The sequence below is a fragment of the Haemaphysalis longicornis genome, unplaced genomic scaffold, assembly GCF_048455015.1.
Source record: "Haemaphysalis longicornis isolate Haplotype H1 unplaced genomic scaffold, Haemaphysalis longicornis Haplotype H1 scaffold_7, whole genome shotgun sequence".
Classification (NCBI taxonomy): Eukaryota; Metazoa; Arthropoda; class Arachnida; order Ixodida; family Ixodidae; genus Haemaphysalis; species Haemaphysalis longicornis.
In genome coordinates this window covers 16021953-16037431 of record NW_027526422.1, presented here as the reverse complement: position 1 = coordinate 16037431, position 15479 = coordinate 16021953, and the positions used below count along the sequence as shown (strand labels likewise).

The following is a 15479-nucleotide window of genomic DNA, read 5'->3' as shown; positions in this document are numbered from 1 at the left end:
AACGTACTCGGTGTGAGAAGGCCTGTGAGTTCAACCGGAATATGGACAGGAGGAAGAGAAGGAGGAGAAAGAGGAACGACGGAGAGGCAGGAAGTTTAACGAGTTGTATACTCTGCACTATGGATTGACGAGATGAAAGAAGCGGAAGGTGAAAAAATGGCCGCGCATCTGCTCCGTTCGTTGCTGATGTCGACGGAAGACGATAGTCGACTGGCTCCCCTGGAACGTAAATGCCTCCCTTCTCTTTCCCGATCATTTCTCATGCTGTTGCTCTCCTGTCTCGTTCCTCCCAAGATAACACGCTAGAGGTTTGTTTAAGCAATATAAATTTACCGCGTTCCACTGCTCCAAGTAATTTAAATTTACCGCGTTCCACTGCTCCAACTCGGGTTCCTCGATGCCAGCGCTACCGTACGGCGGAGACCCGCGTGAATCGAGGCACCCTACTACAACGTTTATAGAACCACGTTGCCCTACTCCACGAGCCTTCCAAGCGGTACGTGGAACCTATCTAGTGGAACCTTTCGTTGCTGTTGCCGTTTGACTTCTTAAACGCCGCCAGGAGTTAGCTGTGGCAACAGCAGGCGACGGTTTTCTGCCATTGATGTAGTATTTCACTTTCTATCGCAAAAACCAAGCATCCTGAATTTTTTAACAAAGGAACACTGCAAATATCACTTATGTATTGATTTGCTGCCTTATATTTGCGTAATTTCTTGTTGTTGTTCAAGAATATTGACAAGTATGAACACTGACACCGGAGTTAGACGTTTATAGTTGGTAGTGGGTATATAAGACTATTGGGCAGCTTTTGTATCACTTTGGCCTGGTGGCTGATTCGAGTCACAGACACACAGACCAAAATTTCTGCGTTTAAGTAGCCCAAGAAAGACTATCGTCTTTAAAAGAGGAGATCGGAACGTTAACGGGTGCAATGATAGTCCTTTTCGTTGGAACAAAAGACGTTCGCGTAGACGTGTATTTTGTGAATATGATAGTACGGACCGCATGGTACTGCAAATAAGTGCTTTTGGGGCACACGTTACAACTTTATATCCAAGTTATTGACTGTACTATATATCAGTAACCACCTCTCTTTGAAAACTGCACATGATTTCCCCTTCTGGCAGTACAAATATGGCGGCACGCATCTTGTGCGACAAAAATTGAAATTCAGTGCCTGCAACTTTCCATTCCATTCAAGATTTGGTCGTCTAAACATTTCAAGAGAATGGCAAGCTAACGCGGAGGCCCGGAGTTTAGTGCTATCATTTAGCTTGTGCTTTAGCGCGCACTGCGACATTTGATACCAAATTATTATTCTTTTCCGCCGAACAGAAAAAGAAATATTCACACCTATATGTTAGGAAACGGTGAGCAAACGACGAACACCCGAGACAAAACACAATGCTCGAATATTTTAGAGTTCACTCGAACGTTGACCCATAAAGCATTCACGGTAAATACCTTTTTCGCACCAGTCGGTTATAAGTTACGGCGGCAGCAGGCGAGCGTATCCGTATACACACACAAACACGCCGACACTCCTTGTTTATCTGCTTGGAAGCAAAAATCAGGCACTGATGCCATGCATACTTCCCGTCTAGGAAAGGGATCCGCGATTCGTGGATAAAGATACAGTTAGAATTTTTAAATTAGGATCTTTTGATAATAAGGAACAAGTCATGGGGAGGAGGAGGACAACTGGGATGGTGACGTAAGGACGCATGGACAAATTTTTGCTCGGTACCCATGGTCATCACCATTATTTGGTGTGATCATCCTCATATAGATGTTAAAGCAAAAGAAGGGCTCTTCTATCCTACCGCCTTTGTTCTTGTATCCGAATCCCTTCATCGCCTCAAATCTTCTTACACATGCTGCCTCCAAGTTTACTGTTTTTCCCTCGTTCCAAGATGGCCATTCTTCTGCCTGGACGGTCCACCGGTTGGTAATCCTCCACCTAGCATGACCGGCTGATAACCTATTTCTTAATTTGAGCTCGGATTTCTTTCGCGAGTGTTCTTGTATATCCTTGACGCTCATTTATTACGCCTAAACGTCCTCCTGTATGGCTTTTCTCAAGGCTTTTTTTGGGATGAAACAAACTTTATTTCAAAAAGCTCAATAACATTACGAATTTCTACGCCACACACTTGTACACAAAATAAGCATTAGTGGTAAGCATTGACGACTTATCTATATTTTCCACGCCTTACCTGGCGCGAAGGGCTTTCCCATTGCTTTGCTTTTGCAGTGGGAAAGTCAAGTAAATATTTCTGATCAGGTACACTAGCTCTACGTCTTAGCTATTAGAGCGCAATTCTCGAAGGATCGTGTGGAGGCCATCTTTGGGCTCCCTTGGCAAGACGACGTTGCTCGCAGTTAGCAGGTGCTTTAAATATTCAACATTTCTTCCTATCCCTGACTTCTACCAACCACCCTGAACTGCCTCATACGGCAGGCTGATAATAATATCGGTGGGTGTATTTCCTTCTCCGGCGCCCTGTGTAATAGGAAACCTGTCTCTAATCTCACGAAGGATTGGCGTGAGCGTGCATTCTTCGCATATCTCCTTCAAGAGGCATGCAAGAAGGTAAATCGCCTCACCATGCTTAATTAGGGAAGATCCTGTAATGCTGGGTTTTTATTGAATCAGAGACTCTTTCATAATCGATGTAGACCATGCTCCTAGTTCCGTTCGACACACTGCTCGTTTCTCTATTACCCAATTTACGCCACGAATGGGGCTTTTGTCTATAAGCGGTCCCCAAGACTGATTTGTTCTCATAGTTTGTGGGAATATGGGGATTCGTTGTACGCTTATTTTCTTAGCTTTCGAGCAGCAAACTTTTGCAATTTATGAGCCCCTTTTAACCCCCGACTTACGATAACGAATTGTGTTGTTTATGTAAGGTAGTTGGGGACTTTAGAGACCTCAGATATTCTCACAATAACTTTGCAAGCTGTGCCAGCACCACATTGCCTCCATCGTTTATCAGATGCACACTTACTTCCCTGTATCCTGCACCCCCCTCTCTTCCTGGCATACAAAGTTAGTCCTATCAGCATCGTCTTCTGAGCGCTAAGGGTCCAGTTGCATAGCACATTTCTGCTACTTTCACCGATTTATTAGCGCTGTTGGTAGCCCTGCGGTATTCGTTCCGTGTACACAATCCACCTTAAAGTCAGCGGTTAGCCGGGGCGTAAACGCCCAAGGACCAAGCCAGTGGAAGTGGAGGCGAATTCGATGAAATGAACTGTTATGCAGTGCTCACAACAAAGTGGGTGAGGCAGGCTCGTCTGCGTGGAGCGAAGGCGTGCTGGTACCCGACGAACCAGGAGTACTCGATTCACTGCCGCCGTGGCCCGGCGGCTGGTACGGAAGCTCGAGCGCTCTGGCCATGAGGTCGGTGCTGTGGGCCACGCGGAAGTGTCCCGTCATGTGCATCATTACCACGCCGGAGGAGACAGTGGCGGACTCGAGGAAGACGCCTCGCGTGCACGTGCAGTCGTCGAACGGCAGCTTCCACGCACCCCGGAAGTCAAGCACGCTCAGGAAGCACACCGACGACGAAGGCGTGATGGAACCTACGTCATGACCGAAGCCATGAAGGGAATGAAAAATTAAACCCAGCTCCACACAGTGTGAAATCTGCTGAAACAGTGGTGCCGTGGGTTGTCCTGATGAAGATCTAGTTTGCTTCGGCTACTTTCTCGCGCGTAATGTTAGAGTCGTCTTAGCCGAAAATGTTAATATAATATTTTGGCGGATAGTCCTGGTTACATAACAGTTTCACCCACTTTCTGTAACTATGCTCCCTCCGTAAAGGGCCGTGTCTCGACAGCAGGCAACAACCCAGCAACGTTTACAACTTTCCTGTGGAATAACTAATTACGAAAAGTAAATGAAACTCGTCATGACGGTAGAGTCGTTTCAGCGGCTAGTTGTCATTAATTTGTTTGGAGATACTTTCAATAAATAACACAAGAGTTAGAGCTGCTTTGTCTAATAAAACTCCCCCCACAGATGGCCTTGCCGTAGGCAATGTGGGAAAGCCAGCTTACAAAAACAAAGCTTACATCGATCTGTTTAATGTCCGCTTCACCTCTGGACACAGATGCATTGCTTGGAATACATTGTATAGGGGAAATGTGCGCTTTCTTATATCAAGATATGAAGGCCCCAGGACCTTCGATTTTTTAATGTTTGTATACTGGGAAGGGATTTTTTCGAGGCGCAGAAACCTGCTGCGGAGGGAGCGAGACTGTCTCCACTATTAAAATAAGCAGGTTTTAATGGGAAAGTACGGCTTTGAAATAAATACATTTCACCATCTCTTTCTTTCTCCCTTCTCTCTCCACAGGGGAAGGAGAGAGGTGGGATTGGGTGGACCCCACCTGTGTCTGTCGTTGAGGGAGTCACACTCCCCCGTAACCAATTCAGGGTGAGAGAGAAAGGGAACAAGCTAATTCGAAGGACCTAGGTTCAGGTTCTAGCGGGAGATTTCAGTTCATTGAGACTGCGTGAGGTCCAAGTACGTCTGCGGGGACCCGGTGGACATGTTTAGAAAACAGGGATAGTTTGCAATTCTCTACTTCACGTGCCGGTGTAATGTGGCCAGAGAGGAGACATTTTTGGCGTTGTGAGCGCGGGGATATAACTACAATATAACTACACTCGCGTACGTGATGTCTCCTTTTCGGGTGAATGATGGTGTCACGATCTCGCCCCTCCATTTTCCTCTCACGCAAAGAGAAGAGATACGATACATGGGTGCATCACGTGGTGAGCAACATCTTGGTCACTGATAAATTTAATAAATGTGTGACGTTGCATGTCGTCACGTTCGTAAGAAATGAAATGAAAGCACGCCGCACTCCACACTCGCTTCCCGTTCAGATCCCCACGTTAGAGCAAATAACAAGTACGACATCGATTCACCGCATTAGGACCAGTCCTCACCCATTGAGACATTCTGGTTAAGTAGTAGTGCGGTCTGAAACCCTATCCCTCGTGAGTCGCAGTATCACGAACCCTCTCATTCTGCTCGGGATTTCCTCATAGTGTGACGACTGGCTTCAGGAATGTTGTGGCGGAGAGGGATCGGCGCCGTCAGCTGCTCATGACACGCCATTGAAAATTACCCTCACTAACTCGCGTTAGCAAGGGTAGAGAGAAAAGGGAGAGTTACGAACGTCGGAACTACAAAACGGGTCTTCATTGCTTTCTTCGCTTGATAGTAGGACCCACGGAACACTGCAATATCCAGGACGAAAGTCTGCAGACGGGTATTCTTCTGGAGAAAGGGTAGAGCAGTAACCCTGTCACACGGGCACTTGCAGTGCGGGCTGAAACAAATCGTGGTTCACTTTTCAAGTGCGCTCAGCACATCGTCACTCCTACAAGGCCCGTTTTCATCCCGCTTGGTAAACTTTCCTCCGGTTTGTTCATGTCTTCCTACACTGTCGATGGAGCGGAACCAGCGTTTATCCTTTTGCAAAAATATTTGGTCCTATTTGTGGCGCGTTATGTGAAGTTATTGATAGTACTGGAAAACACGAAAAGAAGAAAATGTTTAGAAAATCAAAGTCCCTTTCCTAAGAGACAGATGGTTGACACTCTAAGAGGCTTCGATCGTATCAGAACGGTACAATCGGATAGACGTCAGCGTCATAACACGAGGGACGCAGAATTGATTTTGACAGCGAAAATCGCTGTTTTCTTGAGGCGCTTGATGTGTCTTCGCTTATAATCATCATCGTTTTGTGAAATCCGTTGCGAGAAGTTAGATTTCCTGCAGTTCTTTTTGGTGTTACATTGAACGCCATCAGTTAGGCATAGAAAGCTTCGCTGTAAAACATCAGTCACTCCTGGGAGCTGGGACTCAGTGTAGCTAAATTGCGTTCGCTTTTGATTGAGACTGCCTGTGTAGCAGCACCATCTGTGGATTGAGTGGGATCACGATTGATTCAATCGTGGTTGAAAGTTACCGTCTGATAGGGGACATCCAGTCGTCTAGGCCATGATGGAATCAAGCAGTCTGGTCGGTACCATAACCGAGCGACGACGTGCGAGTCTCGAGAAGACCCACCTTTTGGCATGATCTCGTCGGCTTCGAACGCACTGGCGATTAGACGCCCGTAGCTGTCGATCTCGATCCGACTCTTCTCCGAGTCGTCGGCGAAGTTCCACCTGAAACGGTCCAGGCGCACTGGTTCTTCCTCGCCCTCCTCAAATCGTGAGGTGTCCATGGTGACCACCCTCTCGTCGTGGTTGATGCTGTTCAAGTACGCCATGTCGAAGATCTTACGACCGTCGGTGGGATCACGGCTCGGCATATCGCGGTCCCGGTTGAAGAAGTACGCGCTCACCTGCAAGCGCATTTACGAATATCTCGTGCCTAAAGAAGCCATGAAGAGAAAACACAAGCTTTCTTCTTCAAAAAGAATGCTTTCTGCAAGCAACAATGTTACCAATTTTGTCACAAAGTTCACACAAATAGTCGAGATATTAAGGAAAATAGATGTAACAGTGGTGACTGCCCCGTCACTTTCGATGACGTCCCTTGCGATGACGTCATAGAACGTTGTCTGTGCGATTGTCGGCTGCCGGCCTAAGCCCACCACCAAGAAACATGAATGGGCGATTGTAGTGGGCTGCAGTTCAAATTAAAGGTACCACTCGAATGCGAGGTTAAGTTAATAAACCGTTCAAAACGTTTTTAATGCAGGCCCATCGTATGTCAATCTTACACATAACCCATCACTGGAAGGAGGGGGCGGGATTAGAAGTTTTAGGGGCGAAGCACCTTAGGACCTCGCTTTGTCCGGGTCTTGGCGTCTGTGTACACAGTGTTGCGCATGCGCCAGGAGCATTGGATTGGATTGGATTGGGTTGAAATGGGTTGGATTGAATAAATTGAATTGTATTGTATTGGATTGGATTGGAATTGTATATACTGTAAACAAGCGTTGTCACTCATTTACATGCGTGAGTGGGCAATGTATACGGGTGATTAAGGTAAGAACGATCTCTAGTGCTTCGCCCACTCGTCATGATTCACTTCGTGGAGATGCGTGAATTTTTATTACTTCTTGCGTGTTTTGTTAAAAAGCGTCTTCCGTGGCTAGCTGACTGAGTTATGAAAGGCTAGTTGCTTCAAATTAAGTTGTATTTTGTCCTCATGGCCCCTTTAATGGGGTCATGAAGAATTAGTCGTAATGCACGACTGGCGGCAACCAAACATTTGCCCGTACCTAGACATGTCGTCACCGTCTTATACACGACGACGGTTCATCGTGTTGAGAACGCCACCACTGTCAGCATTTTCATTATCACCACCGTAATCATGGATTGTTTGGCGGAAAGTAGGAATGCACATATACGCACTCCTCAATGGTGCGGGACCGGGTTAGCTTACCGTTCACAGACGGCGAGTTTACCACCTTGCTAGTTTGTCCTAATGTCTAAGCAGTTTGAAAAATATTCAACGTGTCACCAACAGCGGCCTCACCTCTAATTTTGCGTGAAATTCGTTATAGAAATTCCAGACAGAATGTGAAGAGGTAAAATAGAAACCGTACAAATCGTCCGCACAGAAGGATATGCAGTGTTGAACTGTTTCTTTAATACAAATGCGTCTCGGCGGCAGCTTGCATCAAATAACGCTCAAGACCTGATACCGCGCAGTAGTGAATGACGGATCGCAAGGACATTCATACTTTTTTATAGGATAACACCTGTTGGTGCGCCATCCATAGGGTTTCCGCGAGAACTTTAAATGTAGATCCGATCAGAACAAACGGAACAGCCCTTTGTGGTGCTTCTCGAAGACAAGGAGAGTGTTGCTTAAAAAAATCAGACTTTTTCTTAACTGGACTGGACTGGACTGGAAAGGACTTTATTTAAACAAACCCTGCAGTAGGCAGGAGCCGGGTTACGGCTCCGCCTCGACGTGGCCTGGCGTCGCGTCTTCTTCTGCGACCCTACTCGTCACAAGCCCGTTTTACGGAGCCCGTGCCTTTCGAGCGCGGCGAAGACCTGCTGGATGGCCCATGACTGGTCTGTCTTGCTTGTAGATTCGATGGCTCTCTGGAGTTCCTCCGGATACTCTTCGAAGTGCGCGCCGTCTGGGTCGGCGGCACAGTCCCACACGATGGTTAAAAGCGACAAGCTCTCTCCCATGCAATCTGAGTCAAAGTCAAAGTCCGAAATCCAAACTGCTTCGCCCGTGTCGGAATGGGGAAGTCGGATCCCAGTCTAAAATCCCAACAGGAATACCGCAAAAACCTAACCAGAGTTCCTGTAGTACGACAAAAAACTTTGTCGTGACAACGGAAGTCCTGTTGTTACGACAAAGTCATCTGTTGTTAAGACAGACATTTCTGTCGTAACGACAAAGTCAATTCTCTCAATGACAAACGTTCCTATAGTCACAACACAGCTGTCATTTACCCTACTCTTCGCAACGCGCAATAATAGTCAAACCACGTGCAAGCACCGATGAAACATCAAAATCACGACAAGACCGGAATTCGGCATGATGGAACATCAAGGTCAGGACAGGAATACGACACAAGACAGAACATCAGAATCACGACACAAGAATACGACAAGACGACAGTACGACACGTGAAAATACGACAAACTACAGAAATTTTATTGCCATTTTCGACTGGGATAGAAGTCGGCTACATAACGCGAGGGACACAAGTTCGATTCTGACCACGAGAAACATGGTGTTTCTTGAGGCGCTTGATGTGCCTTCGCTTACCGTGATCAAGCGTCCTATGCAGAAACACATTATGTAAACTTGGCTTTCCTGCAGTGCGTTTTACTTGGATGAACGACGCTTTCAGTGAAGCATAAAGAACTTCGCTTCAATGCGCGTCGTTGCAGAGGATACACTTACGCGGCTTCCGGGCGGGACGCGCAGCGCCGCAGCGATCTGCTTAGCCGCGAGCCCGCTGGCGCCCACCATGAGCTCTTCCAGGGCGCTGGCCACGGCGTACGGCGAGAGGACCACGTTGCCGCCGGCGGCCGCCGAGCGACGCACCTTCCGGAGCAGCTGCACACCCAGCTGGACGATGCCGCGGGTCACAACAGTGTCGAAGTCCGACTTCAAACTCGGAGGCGCCCTGCGGGAACGCCCAAGCTTGTGCAACAACGAGACAGCCGTCGTAATGTCGGAAGCTTTAACAGAGCAGCCTGGAGAAATCTGCATCTTATGTTGTCGTATAGTACATAAGCCAGGCTCAAAGCAGAAATGTTCTCGTACGAGCCGAAGTTCCTACGTGCGTTCTTACGTGCGCAGGGCATAGCCTCACCGTAACCGATCATCATTATATTTGCAGTGGAGAGCCCAGCAGAGACCCCCGAAGAGGCTATCCTTGGACAACGATTATTAGTCCGACCCTTCCAGTCATCTAAAATTAATTCGTAGTATAACCGGGATTTTTTAGTGTAAATACTTCCAGCCACATAGCAGTCATTTATGATAGTTGGTATTGCTTAATGTCAGTGGGTGGGACAGACGCAAGAATCAAAGCGCCTTTCTTGAAAGGAGGATGGTTAAAACACGAAGCTTTCTCCCACGCTACCTGAAGCAAAGTCGAAGTCCAAAATCAAAACTACTTTACCCGTGTCCGAATGGCGCAATCGGGTAGACGTCGGCTTCATAACGCGAGGGACCCAGGTTCAATTCCGATCACGGGAAGCGTTTTTCTAGAGGCGCTTCGCATTTTTTTATCACACTGTAACCCGTTGTTCCTGTGTTGCTCCTGTAACCCGAGTATACATGTCCCACGCAAGCCTGTTATGTGGTGATTTTATTTCTGTACCATGAACTGTACTGTGTTGCGCGGCTGCAAGAATGCAAGTTTGTATCACTCCTGCCTTGGCCACCAAGAGGTGGCTGGCAGTATGTATCAAATAAACAAATAAATAAATCCTCATGCACCCGTGATGGTAACGCATTGTGTAAAGTTGGCTTTCCTGCAGTGCATTGGGTGTTACGATCTACGGCGGAGGTGAGGCGTAGCAAGCTTCGCTTAACAAGTTTGAAGCGCTTGCGTTACACGTACTATGAAAAGCAGCGGAAGCTGACACGCGACGTAAAAGGGTGTCCCTTCAGAGTACATGGGCTGAACGAATGGTTGATTGATTGACTGTAGGGTTTAACGCGCCGACGCAACGCAGGAGTTGAGTTGCGCCGTAGTGGAGGACTCCTGATTAATTTTGATCACTTGGAGATCTCTAACGTGCGCCGAAATCTCGTACACACGGGCGTTTCTGCTTTTCGCCTCTATCAGAAAAGCGGCCGCCACGGCCGGGAATCGAACCCACGACCTCGTGCTCAGCAGCGCAACGCCTTAGCCACTGAACAACCGCGGTGGGTTGAACGAACGGTAAAGGTGCGAGCGGTGTAACCGGAAGGGCTTCCTACGAAGTCTGACCGAACGCCTTCGTTCCCAGCGCGAACTTGGCGACCACCAACACTCGTCTCACACTTCCTCATACGAGCTTACCTACGAGTTGACCAATCGTGTTGCCAATTTCTGTCATGGAACTAACACACTTTCTTGGTGACATATCTGTACACTGATTTCCTTGGGTATCAGCATTCGCCGGCTGTCCTCGCACTGTCCTTGTGGTCTTGTGGCGCTTTGCGGCTCTGACACGTCGCTTTAGCTTATGCTGGATGTTGTGTGGAATACAGTCGTCAAAACGTAACGACAAAACATGAGGTGCCTGCCTACGCACAGAGTGGCAGCTCAAGATAGCTACAGCCGCATCTTTGGCGCCTGGTTATCGCCCTAACGATGCTGCCCTACTGCACTTGGGGGCTTCAGCGCATGCGCCCAGCCTGGCTTAGCAGCCCGAGCGGTATCGTACGCTGCCGCTGTGTGCATACGCTGGAACCTCGTTCGTTGTTGTTGTGTTGTTGTTAACAGTTTTGACTACTGTACATGGCTTCCTTTATAGATAGCGACCTGCCCATACTGAGCGATTAATAAATGAACGGAAATGCTCGAAAATAAATGCTAGTTGAGCGGGCCGATATGGTAGCAGTGTGGTTTGTTCGCGTGCCTTGAGGTTTTCATAGCTAAAAGAGGGTCTAGACGGACCGTAAACTCTTGCGGCTGGCAAGTATTATAGGTATTCATAAATACATTGGTACCTATGAATATTAATGATTGGTACGACCGTTGAATTTTGTGCGAGCAGTCGCAGGCCACACTGCAAACGAAGCGAAGCTGCGAGGTTGTTGATGTGTTGTTGTTGTTGTTGATGATGATGATGCTTAGAGGCTTCCCCTTTGCAACGGGGTGGCGTTGCACCGCGGCATTAGTCGTAACGCTTAGGATTGAGGATTGAGGAAAAAAAGGTTGAGGATTAAATTTAGCACCACCTTGCGGAGCGCGTCGTCCCTACACAGCACTTTTCGGCACTCTAGCTTCCATTGTGTTGCCCCTCCACCTTGCCGTTATCAATCTAAGGGTATCGAAAGCTGTGCTTCCAGTTGGGGCAAAAAGGCACTCAGCTTCTAGAAAGCAATGTAGCACGTTCTTTCTACCGCTGTATTCAGACAGACTCCATCAAACTTGCCTAACCAAAATCGCTATCACGAAAAAAGTTCACATGCATTGCCAGGAAGGTTTCTTGTGTCAACGTGTTGTAATTGGAGTGCCGGAAGAGGTTCGCTGCCTTTGGATTCCGGATCGTGTTTGGACACGCTGGAGTGACTCGAATGAGCAGATGAACGTTTGCAGAAAATCAGAAAGTGTTCGCAAAGCGGCCGGCCGCTTACCACACTTGAGTAAGTCGCCGGCTCTCGTCCGGAAGGGCGGTGCAGCTTCTACGTGATAAAAAGGCCTGCGCTTTGGTTTTCCTCGACGAAGTCGGCAGGCGGACCGGGGATACGCTTCCCGGTGTGGTGACGCTTTTCGGTGAGTGGTCCGACGCTGTGGACTTCGCGGAGTTATGACGGCTCTCCTGCTGCCCCATGCTTCTTTCTCGGACCTCTGGTCTTTTTCTTCTGCTTCTTCTTCTAGGCCACCTCCTTATTCGTTTTCTTTCCTCTCAAACGAACGAGTGGAAGTTGTTACCTCCTTGTGGGAAGCAAAATCTGTTTTTATGTCAATCATTCCGTCTTCTGGGACCGGAAACCGGAGTTACATAAAAAGGGATTGGTAATTTTACCCAAGCTTATGTTCCTACGAAAGGCCACTTGATTAAAAAGAGAAAGAGAAGCCACAGTTTGGGTTTTTCGGGATTGCCTCGCAGTTCACATATTTGAACTTACCCATTGAACTGAATTGAGTTGAATTGAATTTACCCAATGTTTTCAACCCTGGGAAATAAGTTCAATCTGTAAGCTTCGACAGGGGCGCATTCAACACTTTAGTTATGGCCAATCTCCCCGTGTGGTACGTCCAAACTCTTCGAGGGTATCATCTTCATCATCATAACCGCAGAGCGCAGCCCGACAGCGCTTCAGCTCAGCGCTAGAGTCACGGCTGCTGTGACCAGCTGATGAACTTATCGAGGCACATCCGCCCCACCAGAGCGCAAGATTAGGCACTACAGAAAGCGGCAGATCCATCCTTTCGAGACTAGAACTATCGATCCCGCTTCAACACCCGGTACCCCAGGTCACAGACATCCCGCATGATATCAGGAGCCACATTGAAGTGCCAGCACTTCCGCGAAACATTCACCCAACGCATGACGCCAACCGGGGAGAGGCAAGAACCCGTGCTAACTCAAAACAGTATGGAAGCCATCCTACCGTGGCATACACGGACGCGGCCGTCTATCCCGGAAGGTGGGCCTCAGTAGCTACAGCTATCATAAGCCAAGAGCACCGCACCTCCTTATCACTGGGCCTAGCCAACCCCCTACTAGCCGAGGAAGCGGCCATTGCCTTGGCGCTTACCCAAACTCAAGTTGACACCGTAATTACCGACTCTCAACAGGCTTGTCACAACTTTTCCTGCGGCCGGATACACAATACTGCGCTTAAAATACTGCAACAGTAGCCACTAGCGAGACCCGTCAAGATAATCTGGGCGCCTGCGCACATTCGAGATTCAGGGAATGAGATATCCCATCTCACAGCTCGAGAATTGACCGGCCGAGCACCCGAAGACGAAGATCTCCGTCCGCTTCCTCTAGTCTCGTATGATGAGATTACCGCTCACTATCGGCTACAGAGACAAGCGTACGCCCCACCGCACAAACAACTACCCAAGGGCCATGACAAAGTACTTCGCGCCCTGCAAACTAATACTTACCCCCACCCGAGCACATACCACTACATAGCTGCCAGCGCGTATCCTCGTTTGTGCTTCTTCTGTGGGAAATCCGGGGCACTCTTTCATATGGTCTGCGGCTGTATAAGAAGCCCACTTGACCCGCCCAATCCCTTCCACACTTATGAGCTTTGGGAGAGCGCCTTGGCCAGCTCTTCCCTCGACGTCCAGCGCAAGTTCGTGAGGAGGGCAGAAGACGCGGCCCGTGCCAATGGACTCGCCTCGCCCGGCAAGCCCACCCTTCTCCAGACCCCTCGCGCCCAAACCGTTCTTCTCCTCCAGGCTCATACCCGCTCCCTCCCATCTCATCACATTCTACATCGCATACGTAAGTGCTCCGGTTCCCCAACCTACCCTTCTTGTGGCGCGTACCCCTCTATTCCACACTCCTACTGGGACTGCCACCCCCGACGCTTCCACCCTCCCTCTCCCGCATCACCTCATGGGACACTTGGCTGGCTCCCTCGCCCGGAACAGACGTTGTTCGCGACGCCCATGAGGTCCTCTGCCTTCATATCCAGAAGATCTCCACGGACATTCTGAACTACTATGAAGACAGTGACGCCTCAGGATCCATCATTTAGCTCACCTGGACATAGGTCGGTGACTGGGCAATAAATGTGTTTTCTCTCTCTCTTCGAATAAAGAGGCCGCTTTAATGGCTCTTTACTAGGAAACAATAAATATTATTGGTCTCCCTCTCTCTCTCTCTCTCTCTCTCTCTCTCTCTCTCTCTCTCTCTCTCTCTCTCTCTCTCTCTCTCTCTCTCTCTCTCTCTCTCTCTCTCTCTGACGACGACGACATTTGTATTTTTAATGCTGGGCTGGTACGTCTCATAATATAACTGCGCGGTAACACGAGGACACAGAAAAAAAACACATGTGATATAGGTTGCGGCGCGTCCTGTATTACATGTGCCTCTTTCTGTGTCCACATGTTACCGCGCAGTTATATTATGAATGAATACCCAATTCACTGTACCCCTAAAGCTGGTACGGTGTTTTATGTAGTGCCAGACGGGGCGTTACGCGATACAGCTTGGGTGGGCGTCACGTCCGTGGAAGGCTTACACTAAGGTGGGACGGCCTTCTAGGCACAGCTAAATTTTATTTACACATGTGGTTCTTTTACTGTACATTTGTACAAACATTTGCCATACTGCCCTACTTATGATGAACCAATTGGCCCGCGTGCAGAAGTTTCCACCTGCTCTCGCCGTAATATGCCTTTGAAGACGCCTCTCTCCCACCCTCTCAAGCGCGGATTTTTATGTGCCCCACATAAAAATCAGACTGTGTTGAGAAGCCACCCACGGCTCATGCTTACTACAGTCGTTAAGAATCCTCCGCATTTTAAGGAATAGGAGGACGGCGCCGGCTGACCCTATACGGGGACGATACAATGGCGGCGGCGGCACAGACGGAGGGTCGGCGGTTAGCTGCGGCAAGGGAGAGGCAGCGGAACAAGGGAACGAAGGTGTCTAAAGAGGAAGCCCACAACAATTGCCCATGCGACGTCCCTTGAATTCACACACGTGGCTCTACAAAGAGTGAAACCAGAGATTCTGGCAGCCGTTACCTGGCTTTCGCGGGGGCGGCGTCCCGAACGCAGCAGCAACGTCGGCCACGGCCGGGCTAGAGCGGCGGACGCCGCCGCTGTAGCCCGGCCGTGAGTCCGGAGAAAGAAAACGGAGGCGAGCGTGTTTCGAAGGGTGAGGCAGGGGGACCTAACTATCCCGATGTGCTAGCTCGAGGCTACAACACCGCGCGGCACTAGCGCAGACACCGAAACAATTCGGCATGTGAGCTTAGTGATTCCCATTTATACCGATTTAGACTAGTTATTTTAGTAAGTTTGAGAATTGCGAGAAAGCTGAGGGAACTTTTATAATCGTTGTTTATCTGAACCAGTTGCAATTTTCGCCTTGTGTAATACTTCTTAAAGGAGCCATGAAGACAAAATACAAGTTGGGTTTATTAGAAAGACTGCTTAGTCCCGATAACAATGATACCAATATCATCCCAACCTCCGAACAAATAACTGAGATATTAAAGAAAACGTGTGAAGCAGTCGCGACCCCCTAGCCAATTTCCCGCAACTTTTCTATGACGTCACGGAACCTTGTTTGTGCGATTGGCGGCCGCCTAACTGACCTGTTGCGA

At 48.7% G+C, this 15479-nt stretch overlaps 1 protein-coding gene across 1 annotated transcript; it reads right to left on the bottom strand.

Annotated features, from left to right (window-relative positions):
* Positions 1-2507: 2507 nt before the first annotated feature.
* On the bottom strand, positions 2508-13914 carry LOC144145084 (ipis-1-like). Its single transcript, XM_077676576.1, has 4 exons — positions 13907-13914; positions 8916-9141; positions 6096-6375; positions 2508-3591 (listed from the first exon to the last, which is right to left on the bottom strand). The coding sequence occupies exons 1-4, from the start codon at positions 13912-13914 to the stop codon at positions 3275-3277; spliced, it is 831 nt and encodes a 276-aa protein (XP_077532702.1). The 3' UTR covers positions 2508-3274.
* Between the last annotated feature and the right edge of the window lie 1565 nt (positions 13915-15479).

What these genes read in the sequence shown, in the direction of transcription:
- LOC144145084 (XM_077676576.1), bottom strand. An exon ending in GCGTCCCGCCCGGAAGCCGC is followed by an intron (nt 6,376 to 8,915) that starts GTAAGTGTATCC and finishes ATGCGCTTGCAG; the next exon opens with GTGAGCGCGTACTTCTTCAA. An exon ending in CGACGAGATCATGCCAAAAG is followed by an intron (nt 3,592 to 6,095) that starts GTGGGTCTTCTC and finishes GTCATGACGTAG; the next exon opens with GTTCCATCACGCCTTCGTCG.